This window comes from Hermetia illucens, chromosome 1 (assembly GCF_905115235.1).
Source record: "Hermetia illucens chromosome 1, iHerIll2.2.curated.20191125, whole genome shotgun sequence".
In the NCBI taxonomy this organism is placed as follows: domain Eukaryota; kingdom Metazoa; phylum Arthropoda; class Insecta; order Diptera; family Stratiomyidae; genus Hermetia; species Hermetia illucens.
In genome coordinates this window covers 200,775,254-200,787,638 of record NC_051849.1, presented here as the reverse complement: position 1 = coordinate 200,787,638, position 12,385 = coordinate 200,775,254, and the positions used below count along the sequence as shown (strand labels likewise).

Sequence of the window (12,385 nt, the reverse complement as noted above, 5' to 3'; positions counted from 1 at the left end):
AGAGTTGCAAAATCAACAAGCACGTTCGAAAGAAGTAGGTATTTTCCCCTCCCCCCGACCCTGTACTGGACATCAGAGCAGGGTTAAACGACTCACGAATGTTGCGTCTGCTCAGGGATGCGGTCTCGAAGATACGGCCGATTCTACCGTCTCAACATGTGACATCGGAGGTCAACACCCCTAGGGATCTCGAGCCGTGTGACCAGGTCCTTATCAGGGTGAAGGCAACCACCACCCCTTTAGAGGGCTAGATCGAGGCGAGCACTCATCCGGGCTCGACGTTGGGCGGGCCCAAGTAGGTCTCCCTGTTGAGACTGAAGGGTCGACCGAAACAGTGATGATTTAACACGCAGCCGGTGATTTGGGAGCCTCTCGACTCCACCCGGACTAGGCCTATGACCGAGAAAAGCTGTGCATTCGATCCAGGCAAGCGGACTCGCTACTGTATAGAACGTCGATGATTACCGTCTACGAGTAATTTTGTAATCTTTTCCCCTAAATACAAAAGATAATTTCTCTCTTTCCAACTTTCCCCAAATTCGTCTAAATGAAAATGCTAAGAAGTTATAAATCAAAAATTCTTCATTTTATATTTCCGTTTTAAACGGCAATACTTTTCAATATTTTCACATATCTCGGATTAAATTAAAGTTCATTCGCTTTTATTTTCATAAATATCACTCAACCACATATATTAGGTGTGTACCGATGAGAATACTTTTTCCGTCCGCTTTTAGATGAATTTCCTTCTTCTCCACGGATATATCAAACGCTCCTTCTTCCAGTGGAACTTTACCCGACTTGTAATCATTAAATTTGGGCATTTTTCGTGGTCCCATAATTGGATCTTCATAGCGCCAAATTTTCAATCCACGGATTTCTGAAACGAGAAGGGAAATTAGGGATTGTTGGATATTATTGAGGGAATTTGACAAAAAAGGAGAACATAACATGTGAATATTATTTTACCTTTGAGTCCGATAATCTTGGCGACTTTCTCATAAAGGCTTTTTGAGGTGTCACCTTCCGATACAACTGTATTCACGGTGAATAGCCCTGAACGCTCTATGGGATTGTCAAGAGTAATCGGGACGTTAGGAAGAATTACGTAGGCGATGAATGGAGCCCCAGGTCGTACCTCCTCCTTTGTCTTCTCGGGAGCTGACGCATCGTCGGTATATTTGATGTTCAGAGTGTCTAACTGTAATTAGAAGAAATTTTCAATATATTCCCTTCGTCGCAGTTCTAGATAGCTATGCACTTACATCTAAGGTATTTTTTAAATATCCAAGGTTGTTGACTAGAACTTCTCTTTCGTCAAAGTCCAGGGCTTTCGCCATTGCAGCTTTGCCCTTTCCGTTTGGCGTTTCAACCTTTTCACGAACCATTTGAGCGAAAGGCATCACTCGTTTCACGTACTTCTTCAGTATCTCCTTTTTGCCGAGTTCCACGGAGATCGTTTTGTTATCAGGCAGACCGTTGTTCTTTTCATACAGCTCGAGCATAGTGTCAAGCACGCAGCACTGCCATGCAGGATAAGTTTTAGCTACCCAAATAGTTGCTCCACTGGGCTTAGCGTTGGGATCAGCTGCCTTCTCCTTTCCACCTTTTCCTCTGATTTGTAAGAGATTTTTCAGGTTCAGACGGAACGAATGCGCTGCTTCCATGAGATATTCGGAGCATTGAATATCGATTTCATTGATAGCTCCAACTTCAGGCCAAGCAGCGTTCAAAATACTTTCCTTGTTCCCCAAGAGCTCCCACACATGTTCAGATACGTGTGGGCAAATCGGCGACAGAAGGAGAGCCTGTCTGCGAATAAACTCGAATACTAAATCCACATGCATTCCTTCTGCGCCACACAATTCACGATACTTATCACGAGCCAGTTGGAGTTCGAAAAAGCCTGTTCGCAAGGCTTCTTTGAAGAGCATTTTCTTATAGTTCTCGTCAGTTTGTTTCGTTTTTAGATTCATTTCACTGATGAACACTTTATCGTTGAAAGTTGTCGCCGCACCTTTTCGCAACATAGTCTTAGAAGCAATCATTTCTTTGACCCATTCTATGAAAGTGTATAGCCTAAGAATTCCTGCGTCCGCTGTACTCACTACGAAGTTGGCATCTTCTACACTATCACCAGAATCGGCTAAACACAGCCGCATGCCGTCTGCGCTGAACTTTTCAATAGCTTCGTACAGCGTCAGGAAATTACCGTCCGACTTGGACATCTTTGCGGAATTGAGAAGCAAATGTCCATTCGCACGGATACCTTTTGGCCATTTTGCTGGATCCTTTGGCCACATTGCGCAATGGTTGTAAATGAAGAAGGTTAAATGGTTTTGAACCAAATCTTTTCCGGAAACACGAAGGTCAACTGGATACCAATACTCGAATTCACGACGCAACAAATCTAGATGCTCCTTCTTAATTTTGGTTGATATGGGGTAAGGAGTTTCCTTGAAGAATATGTAGTCCCAGACTTCTCCTGTCATATCCTAGATCGGTTGAGCATTGGTTAAAATTAGCGTCAATAAACTCTCTACCCTAAACTTACCTTGGGTGTTATACCCAGTGGACTAGGTTTCTCTCCTCTAAACGATCCATCTTGTAGTAGATGGACTACTGTGTAGAAGGCCATGTAGATGGTTGAATCAGATAACGACTCAATCAGCCACTGCTCATCCCACGGCAGTTTCGTTCCCAGCCCATAAGTTCTCGAGCAAGCATACTCATGCAACCAATTTAAGCAACCTTCGAAATTATTCCTGACTTCATCGTGATACAATTCCATATCCTCCAAAGCCTTGAACGCTTGGCCCTGCCAAGTCGGTTCACCATAATTTAAGTACCATTGGTTGCAAAGGGCCACAACGCACACATCTCCAGACCTGGAAATAATGGTCTTTTCCGGCTCGTAGTAGATGTCGGCTTCCTTCTGAGCAATAAGTTTCTTTTGCACATCCTTCTTGATGTCTTGAACCTTTTTGCCGGCGAACTCACCCACAAGGAGGACTCCGTCATAGAAACCTTTCAAATAACAGAGCTCCTTCGCCTCTGTTAGCTTATCTTTATCATTTTGGCTTTGGATCTTGAGTTTCTCGTAGGCAGTGACTGCGCTCAGATTACCTAGACCTGGAACTTCTATGATGGGTACTGGTGCGAAAGGTAGCACCATCTCATCCTTAATACCGTATTTTTCTCTGAACGCTTCCTTCTTTTGAAGATCAACTAAAGCAGCGTAGTCATCTGGCGAATCCGAAGGCACAGACGTTACCACTCCCGTGCCCTTGTCTTCACGGATGGATAACATTGGCAGTGTATAAACTGTTTTGTGCGATGTTAATGGGGTGGACAGTGGCAAACCGAGGAGCTGTTGTCCGGTCATTTCCGCTATAACTTCAACTTTTCCTTCGGTTGCAGTGAACCCTTGATACGACATATTGCGAGCTGCTCGGTTCGTACAAATCCACACCTCGTCGGACTTGCTAACTTTGAAGGCAATGTACTTGATGTCGGGATGAAGCCAGCAGTTGGTTTGACCGTACATAGTTTCGGGACGGAGGGTAGCAGCTACGAGGTAAATGGGGGATTTGACGGACCTAGTCAAGGTGACAATAATTTTAGCTACCGTGAAAATCAGAACACTCTTATCTAAACATACTTGAGCTGATCAGGCGCCTTAAGAAGTTTCATTTTGATTAAAGTGTACTCCTGTGGTCCTACGCCTTCCCCCGTTGATCTGTCGTGATCCATACAAGGTTGACCGTCCTTCGGCGAGTAGATAGTGTATCGTTTCCCATACATAATCTTTCCTCGTTGTTTCAGATGATTGAACTGCCAGCGAATAAACGAATCGTAGAATGGATTCACGTCAGTGGTGATGAAGGTTCTTCGCCAATCCGCCTGTGAAGCGTATTAAGATTCATCAATTTATTCCTATCAATTACAGTCATAACCATGCGTACATGTAATCCAAACCGTTTCAAATCAGCTATTGCCAGCGGAGGAAAATAACTTAGCCAATATTCTTCATCAGCAAATTTCTTGATCTCGTCATCACTAAGACCAAGGCTCTGCATAATTTGCCACTGGTATTTAGCCGTGCCGGCTTTTGCGACTGCTTTACTCTTTTTACCTTTACTTTTGTCTTGTGGAATGATCTCCTTCTCCTCCTCAACTTTTTCCGCTTCCTCAGCCGGGAATTGTGGAGGACATCCGTACATTTCGATTTCACGCTTCAGCTTATCGGCGCACGCTTTTATAGGCATGCCGGTGCAATGGAAACCGAACGGGAAGAGGACGCGCTTTCCCTTGAGGCGATTGTAACGGGCGGCAAACTGTTTCAATTAGCGAAGATTTATTAATTTTGATTTGCGAGTAAAATATTCCTTAGATCTCACCTCTGCCTTCGAAAGGGAGAAAGTATGCCCTAAATGAAGACGCCCATTCATGTAAGGATACGGGAAAGTCACTAGGAATTTTTCATCGGGTGATTTCTTAGGTTGCGCTGGAGCATTGTTCTCGTAAACTTTCTGCTTTTCCCAACGTTCTTGAACTTCCTGTTCGATGCGCTGGAGATATTCCACCTTGAATGTTCCTTTTCGTTCAACATTAGCCTAGAAGATATTCATTGGTTGTTATAATGTATCGTGTGAAGAAATACTGGGAAAACCCAAAGATGCAATATCCTAAGGAAGAGTTGTATTTATTGAAATATTGTCGATAAGATGAATAATTAGCTTCTAACCAGTTCTGCACCAAATATTTTGTGTCTGGCTTCTATAAGACGGTGTTGTATGACAAGAGCGATATTTTCTGTGAAAATCGCCTGCAGGAAACAAACCCAATTACCACTGCATCGATCATGCATTTTTGGTAAGAGGTGATGTTAATTGAAGCTACTGGTGACTCTAAAAGGAGGTCACGAACCGAAGGGAGCGGCACTGGAAAAAATGAGTCGGCTGTGTCAGCGTCTAGCCGTGACAGTGTGTATAGGAATCCAAACTACTGATGGAATCAGGAAGTCTCGAAGTTACAATCACCTTGTCTCAGAGCGAGGAGACTTTGGCAAAGTGCAAAGAGGAACCCAGAGCATCAGCGGGAGCTGTAGGAGATCCTTTTTGTAGCCTTAAAAAGGTCGGACAGAGAAGCAAAGGGATTTACTATAAACAGTTGTGCCTTGAAGCAAAAGCAACCCGCAGGATGCTGCTTTCAAGGATATGAGGTTAGGCAATTAAGTAATGAGACTGATCCCATAAAAACCGTATATTTAAAAATGATTCTGAGTCTACCATCCCCTTGGGCAGCTATACAGCAATCCACTCTTCGTAATATTTCTGGAATGCTTCGACTGGGATGTCCGCGAGTACCCTCGTCACGGCCGCTTGGATATCCATAATAGACTCAAAACGGGTTCCTATGACCCCCGATTTTGTTCTAGGGAACAAAAAAAGTCACAAGGTGACATATCATACCCATCAAGCAGCGTGGGATCGTTTTCTAATTGTTCCAAACAGTCTTCTGCGACGATAATTCGATGCTGCTTTTGCTCCTCAGGTAGGTTCTTTGGAACCACCTTCGGGCATAACTTTTTTATCCCGAAATCGTCTATTAAGATTTGTCTGTTTCGCGGTTTATACCCAGTTCTGAGGCCAATATTCGAACTGCTAAACGCTGATCTTCACAGATTAAGGCGCGCACTCGCTGCACATTCGCGTCAGTCCTCACCTCGACTGGTTTCCCGCTCCGCGCCTAGTCTTCCACGCCCCTCCTTAAACTCTTTATGCCATCGAAACACCTGGGCACGACTAAGAGTACTATCACTATGCACTTTTACAATTTTTGCGTACGTTTCCGAAGCTGTTTCCCTCAATCTGGCGCAAAATTTTATCGCGGCGCGTTGCTCGTTTCTCCATTTTCGTGACAAGCACCACCAAGACACGTCTACTCAGCACGACACAGCAGGCGAACTAAACAAGTTAGAGCGATGGTGAATATATCAATGGAGAGGGGAAGGATGTCGGGGAAGGGGAAGGAAATTTGAAGGTTGCAGATTTACCACAAGCGGGACAATAAAATCAGTCACATTACTTAATTGTCTAACCTCGTATAATGGCACTTCTTCGGAAGTGTTACAGCTTTTTTTCCCGCGACAGGAGAAAAATGGATCTTGATCAGCCGTTGGAAAAGATGTTTTCTCGACCTCCGGGATTACCGAGGAGAAACTATCTTTCGCCGTATTGATGATAACAAGGTTCCGAGATTGGGAAAAATTCTAAACAAAGTTTTCAAATTGGCTGGTAAGACCAGCCCCAAGTGGTTTATAAGCAATCGTGGTTGGTGAAAAAAGTGTTTTCCGTTCAGTGGAAGAGGCAGAGGTTGGTTTAGCTACCGAGACCCCAAAACTATCCAGCGTACCGTATTCGTTTCGCCCTGTCTGTATTTTGGACATTATGGGAGGGGGTGATATATAAAAGGCTGCTTCCGTTCGTCAAGCTAACAGATAATCTATCGAAATGGTAGCATGGGCAAGTCCGTTCTACAGTCGAGACGATAGCAGCATGAATTTGGCTCGAAAAGCCTTGACTGTTAAACTCGACCAGCTGAAGTTGGTTTAAGGGCACCCTTAGCTAAATTGGGTCACCCCGGTTACTTAGCGTGGTTAATCGACAATTATGTCTCGAAGTGGCTCCTCCGGTACGAGACAGACAACCGGCTGGTGAATATATTATGATAGTAAGTGTTTCCCAACTTTCCATATTGGGACTGCCGCCGTGGAGCATCATGAATTTAGTGCTTGGAGTTCGTATGCTAGAGGACGTGACGTTGATTGATTTTCCATGTTATGTATGTAAATAATGCTGGGATATTCCGGGGATTTGTGATGTGCAGGTAGTGGAAGTGGTGCCGATTCGATGGAGAGTACATATGATAGCTACTGCCGATGAGGATATTAGGCATGTGCATAACAACTGACACTTTGTTCTTGTCGAGGGGTCGTTTTTGCCATTTGATTTTTCTCTGTTTGGGAATTCCAAGTGGAGGACTTGAGCCAGTAATTTGGCTTAGCTATTACGTCCTTGGTTCTAATTTTATTGATCTTATTTTTATTTTTATATCACAAATTTTGGGAAGAAAATCAAAAACCGAGAAAAACTAGAATCTTTGAAAGTAAATGGCCATTTCGGAGGTTGAGAAAGGTTGTTTCAATCGAAAGAAGGCTCGAACTCTAGACGTAGTTCCATGAAAACCGTAAAATGTGCAAACGAATTTTGCTAATCAATCGAATGTATTGCCGTTTTCGTTCTTTATCCGTGTGTTTTTCACAGAAACAATTCAGGGATCCACATGTAAATCGGCATTCGTTAACCCGCTAATCGTGACTAAAGTAAGGCGGCACCAATGGGAAAAATTGGAAGAGTAGACTACGCAACTTGCGTGAACGAGTCGTTCACTTGCCACGGAAGAAGATGGAAGTGGTAATCTTGTTGTGAAATGTTGGTTTGTAATCCGTGCAAAGACTACACGATTTTCAAGAGAAATCAAATAACAAACAGCTAAAAGTGCACTTTATCAATTGAGATTTCAAAAATCGATTGGGAGCGTTATTGTTACTTCCATGTAAACCGACCCTCTGGAAACTCCGGAGAAATTAATCAATTTAATTATGATCCGAAAGTGAAAAAGTTAACTGCAAAGCTAAGATGAATCGGAAGTGGAAGACACCACTAAAAGTTAACCATAGAGAAACATTGACATCAAGTATCAGATTGCATTAGTTGTTGGTTTGTTTGATAGAATAACGGTGGCTTGGTACGCTGGATGGGGATTTAAAAGCCTCGAAATTACACCTAGATCAGGCATTCGATAGAGCCAAATGGCGAAACCGATCACGACGAGCCGACCCCGCTTGTGAACGGGACAAAGGTTGAAGAAAAAGAAGAACAATAAGCGTATCTGTATACAGCTACTACGTTCCACCATTTCTCATATTTCCAAAATAAGGAAATAGAAAAAATTCACAAAGGGGCTAAATTGAATGATTTCATGCAGCTGAATGTGTGGAAGTTTGCCTAGTAGAGCCTAATATACCAGGCATTTTCACAGATACAATTTTCTATGAAACAAAATGCATCACAAGAGCATGTATAGCGTCAATCTCAAGTAAATGCACATTCCCTACTAGAAAATTTAACTGTCCAACTCTGAGGTGAGTAATCTTCAATTAGCCTGTCAGACGAAATCACTTGTCCGCAGAATGATAGACAGGGTTCAATGAGAGGTTAAAAGCAAGTCTACAGACAAGCTTACAGAAACCTTAAAGATATCCCATGACGCAAATGAGAATACTTTAAAGTACTCTTCCTGTAGAGCTATGAGAATCCATTCATTTTCCAGAGCATACGCCTTAATTTTCAATTGAAAATTATAAATGGGTTTTTCCCTTACCAAGCGAGGGATACCAACTGCTCCCACAGAGCTTTGAATAGAGAACAAGATAGATCGGAACCTAGTTGGCATACCGAATAAGCTTCCATTGAAATCTAGATTGATGCTGAGTTATTCGTAACGTGTAAGCGAGGGACCCGCTACTGACGTGTAAACCTCCAGGCGAGTGAATCTCTCTACACCTATAGGTCTTCTAGATAGATGATGAGAGTGCCAGAATAATCAATAAATAGTTGAAATTGTCAAGGGCGTATGAAGTCTATCAAATCCGCTAGCTAGTCCCCGTAAAGCACCACTAAATTTCTTTCTGACTCAGACTCTGACTCAAAAAATGTAACTAGCGGAGTGTTACTAGCAAATATTGCCAGATAGTGACCCTGCAGAACCAAATTGTAACCTATGAAGATCCCTAGTGGAAATCGTCAGTTATCTCTACGCTTTGTCGACATTTATTTACAAGAATAAAAACTATAGTACGACACTGCTTTTGGATTCTGGATGGATATAGCACTAGTTGCGGTTGTAAAACACATTGAAGATGCTGAGTTATATACATGTGAAGCAACCAGCGTTGTAAAGGCTTGGTTGGAGATTGCTGAATGACTATTAGCGGAGAAAAAAACCGAAGCGCTCCTCATCACCAAACATCGTAAACTCGCATTAGAACTGACAATTATATAATCACCTCCAACTCGGCCATTAAATACTAGAAATTGATGGTAAACGCAAAGTTCAGTGTTAAGAATCATATGTAATATATCTGTAACAAAGTATCCATTGAGAATATGGCTCTGACAAGGACAATATCGAGCGTACAGGGGGTGTTATGCCTGCAGGCTGCTGTCGGAGTGGTGAGTTTCACTTCGCTTTACGTAGCGTTTGGGGAACGACACTTTGTGGTGGTAAAACGTAAACCCTCAGGATTTAGGCTGCCTTTAGTAAACAAACATAAATCTCATCTCAATAACGCCACCGATTGACATATTGGCAGGTACACAGTCACGCAATTCTTTCGATTTTGGTAATTCCGAGGTCATGAATTCCGCAACGAAGGAAATAATCGAACTTAGTCGATCTTTCGTATGGCGTAAAATCAGCTGCCTGGGTTTGACGAATATCATTCTGCGCAGCGCATAACTTCGACTTGGTGGACGAGAACGAGATTCTTTTCAGCTTTGATGCTGAATGAGCCGTAAAGCAAAGCAATGAAAATATTGCTTGAATTATTGTTTTTGACAAAAGTATGCTGAATGCTTGGATAACCATCTCCACAACTGTTTCGCTTTCAAGTGGAGTCTGGATTGAAATATGAGAGTTTCGTTGTGCGGTTATTGTCATCCTTCCCATAATGCAGCATCTAATTCATTTCATTTTTCCTGACGGCATTTAAGCGACGATGTTTTCCTGAACTTGCTATTTCGATGGATTGTTTCCATTTAACCTTTCGTAATTTCCCACGGTTTCTGAGATTCTGAAGTGATCTCAACGTACCATACCCTACGTAAGACACCTAAAGTTGAAGTGAAGTAAAAGCGCAAGGGGATCACCTCTGTCAAATTTTGCCGCTTTTTAGGTTTCCGAGGTAGTTCTGCCCTCGTGGTTGGGTTGTCATTCTGGGCATACCCAAAAACTATGCTTACTGCAGGTTTTTACATGGACTGAAAGTTCCCGGGATTTTAAATAAAAACCAAGGTTTTCTGGGCAAAGTTTTATTTATATATTTCTCAACGGCTATCCAACATTTTGATGACTTTTCTACGAAACGTCTACACCTTCGAAAAACACCTCAATTTCCACGATCATTTCCTCATTGGATGTGAATCTCTTTCACCGGAAAAACTGCTTCATGTTTGAAGACTAATAATAGTCGCAGGGAACTAAGTCTGGGTAATAAGAAGGTGGAAACAAGTCGGGAAACCGGAAGCTCGACGGTTCAGGTATAAAAGGTTTTGTGTTTCCCTTTGTGAGGAGCATACCGCAGTTCTCGATTGGCTGATAGCATTCACTCGGGATATTTAAATTGCTCAGTGCTGTCAACTACAGTAACTTGTCCAGAACTAAGCGAATTAAATATGTCGGATCAATGCTATCAGCCAATGGAAATTGTTTCACACATTAATGCGACCTGGATGAAGTGGCGTTCCACAACTGGTGTTCTTTGTGATCGACGTATCAGCGAACGTCTCAAATCTAAAATGTCGTCCGTCTTGTCGCTCTCTATTATTCTGAGTGCTGGCCAACTATAAAAGACAATGAACGACGTTTTGCGGTGATGGAGACGAAGATGTTACGTTGGACTAGTGGCGTTACACGTTTTGATCACATCCGAAATGAGGATATCCGCGATCGTTATGGGGTTGCACCGATCGTGGAAAAGTTGTGAGAGAGGCGTCTTCGATGGTATGATCATGTAATTCGCACTAAGAAGAATTCACTTGCCAAGATTGATCTGAACATGGAAGTCGATGGTAAACGACCAAAAGGCAGGCCACAACAACGGTGGTTTGATACCCTGGATGGGGATTTAAAAGCCTCGTGATTGGAAGAAGTCTTCATTTGCAGCCAGAGCTATCGAAGCCGACGGATGGGTCTTGTATGACGACACCAATCGTTCCAGTTGCGATAATGAGCGATGCGAACAGCTTAGGGGGAAACTCCTTGGTGATTTTAGGATGCAGTGCAAAAGCTTCTGTCGAAGAAAGTATCAAGTTAAGTTGGCTCCGTCGGTGTATTGACCTCGTGCCCAGCTTTGGAGTTCTGATTGCATCATGCAACAATGGCCGGTATCTTAACTGAAGTCCGTTAACAATTGGTTTGAACCGTCATTTTCTGCTATAATTACCGTGGTATAAAACCCCCAGAATGACCGTTACTACCATAATAGGGGTTGATGCACCTAAAACCATGATTCGTTGCGACTCTGACGAAGTCGTTCACATGACATCAGTTAACAGATGCTCCCCAGCCGCGATTTTCAGGATTGCATCACTCTAAGATCCGTCATTGTTTTCTACACACCCAAACACGTCTCCATTCATAGACTCCCGTCGAACTTCTTCAACTATCTTGTGAGTGCAGCACATGCAGACATTGCAACGAAACGCGGGGCATTCAGGCACCTCCTGAAGTGGTGCTTGGGTAAATTATGAACACCAAGCACAGCTTATATTCATTGAAAATTTTTAAGTTAGATTTTTAATTGAAATAGTTGAGTCACATCCACCGCTTTGCATCAGTCTCAGTTCGCATGATATTACGAGAAACCTAACCTTTCGCCCATTCCCTCTCATTTGCCCCGCAGACTTACTAAAAAGGCTAATTTCCGAAGAAAGCTACATTTGGTTTTTGTTTAGATGATTAAAGTTCAATAGGCATTAGCAATTCACGCATTCATTACGTATTTCTATTATATTCCAGCATTTCAATGCAAATTGATTAAAATGCCAAGTTCAAGGCGTTTGGCCAACGAAAGTGAATGCGATTTCCTCTCGCGTTGACCACAAGCCCGACAGCGGGCTGCGCTGATAATTGCCACGCACGCAATCATATCTCCCATTCAACTATTTCCAAATCACCAATAAAAACAAATGATGCGAATTTCATTGATAACTTCTCGGAAAATCCAGGACGATGACATCCGGTTACGGAGGCATTTGCTCGCTATTGCATCATTTCACGTTACTTTGTTACACGCACTGGCATTAACTCACCATTTTTCAGATACTGCAACACTACTTTTGTCAGTTATAAACAAAGTTTTTGTTTATTTTCACAATGAACTAATGCATCACAAAACTTAAAAACCGAAAACGCGGCAGACAACGTGGTCCACCTTATCGATGCCGAATTCCAATTTGACAAGTTGTCAAGAGAAATGTCAGTTTTAGTTGGATTCTGATGAGGCGGTGAATGTGTGGGATTGGCTGGAATCAAGCGT

The 12,385-nt window shown here is 42.8% G+C and overlaps 1 protein-coding gene across 1 annotated transcript; it reads right to left on the bottom strand.

The window, feature by feature from the left end:
- Nucleotides 1–564: 564 nt before the first annotated feature.
- Nucleotides 565–12,312, bottom strand: LOC119657575 (leucine--tRNA ligase, cytoplasmic). The gene is made up of 8 exons (XM_038064544.1): nucleotides 12,159–12,312; nucleotides 4,401–4,616; nucleotides 3,966–4,337; nucleotides 3,662–3,903; nucleotides 2,555–3,599; nucleotides 1,266–2,495; nucleotides 970–1,201; nucleotides 565–880 (listed from the first exon to the last, which is right to left on the bottom strand). Exons 1-8 carry the CDS (start codon nucleotides 12,159–12,161, stop codon nucleotides 678–680), a joined length of 3,543 nt encoding a protein of 1,180 aa, XP_037920472.1. The 5' UTR covers nucleotides 12,162–12,312; the 3' UTR covers nucleotides 565–677.
- Nucleotides 12,313–12,385: the final 73 nt, after the last annotated feature.

What these genes read in the sequence shown, in the direction of transcription:
- LOC119657575 (XM_038064544.1), bottom strand. An exon ending in AAGGCGCCTGATCAGCTCAA is followed by an intron (nt 3,600 to 3,661) that starts GTATGTTTAGAT and finishes CACCTTGACTAG; the next exon opens with GTCCGTCAAATCCCCCATTT. An exon ending in CACTGGGTATAACACCCAAG is followed by an intron (nt 2,496 to 2,554) that starts GTAAGTTTAGGG and finishes CAACCGATCTAG; the next exon opens with GATATGACAGGAGAAGTCTG.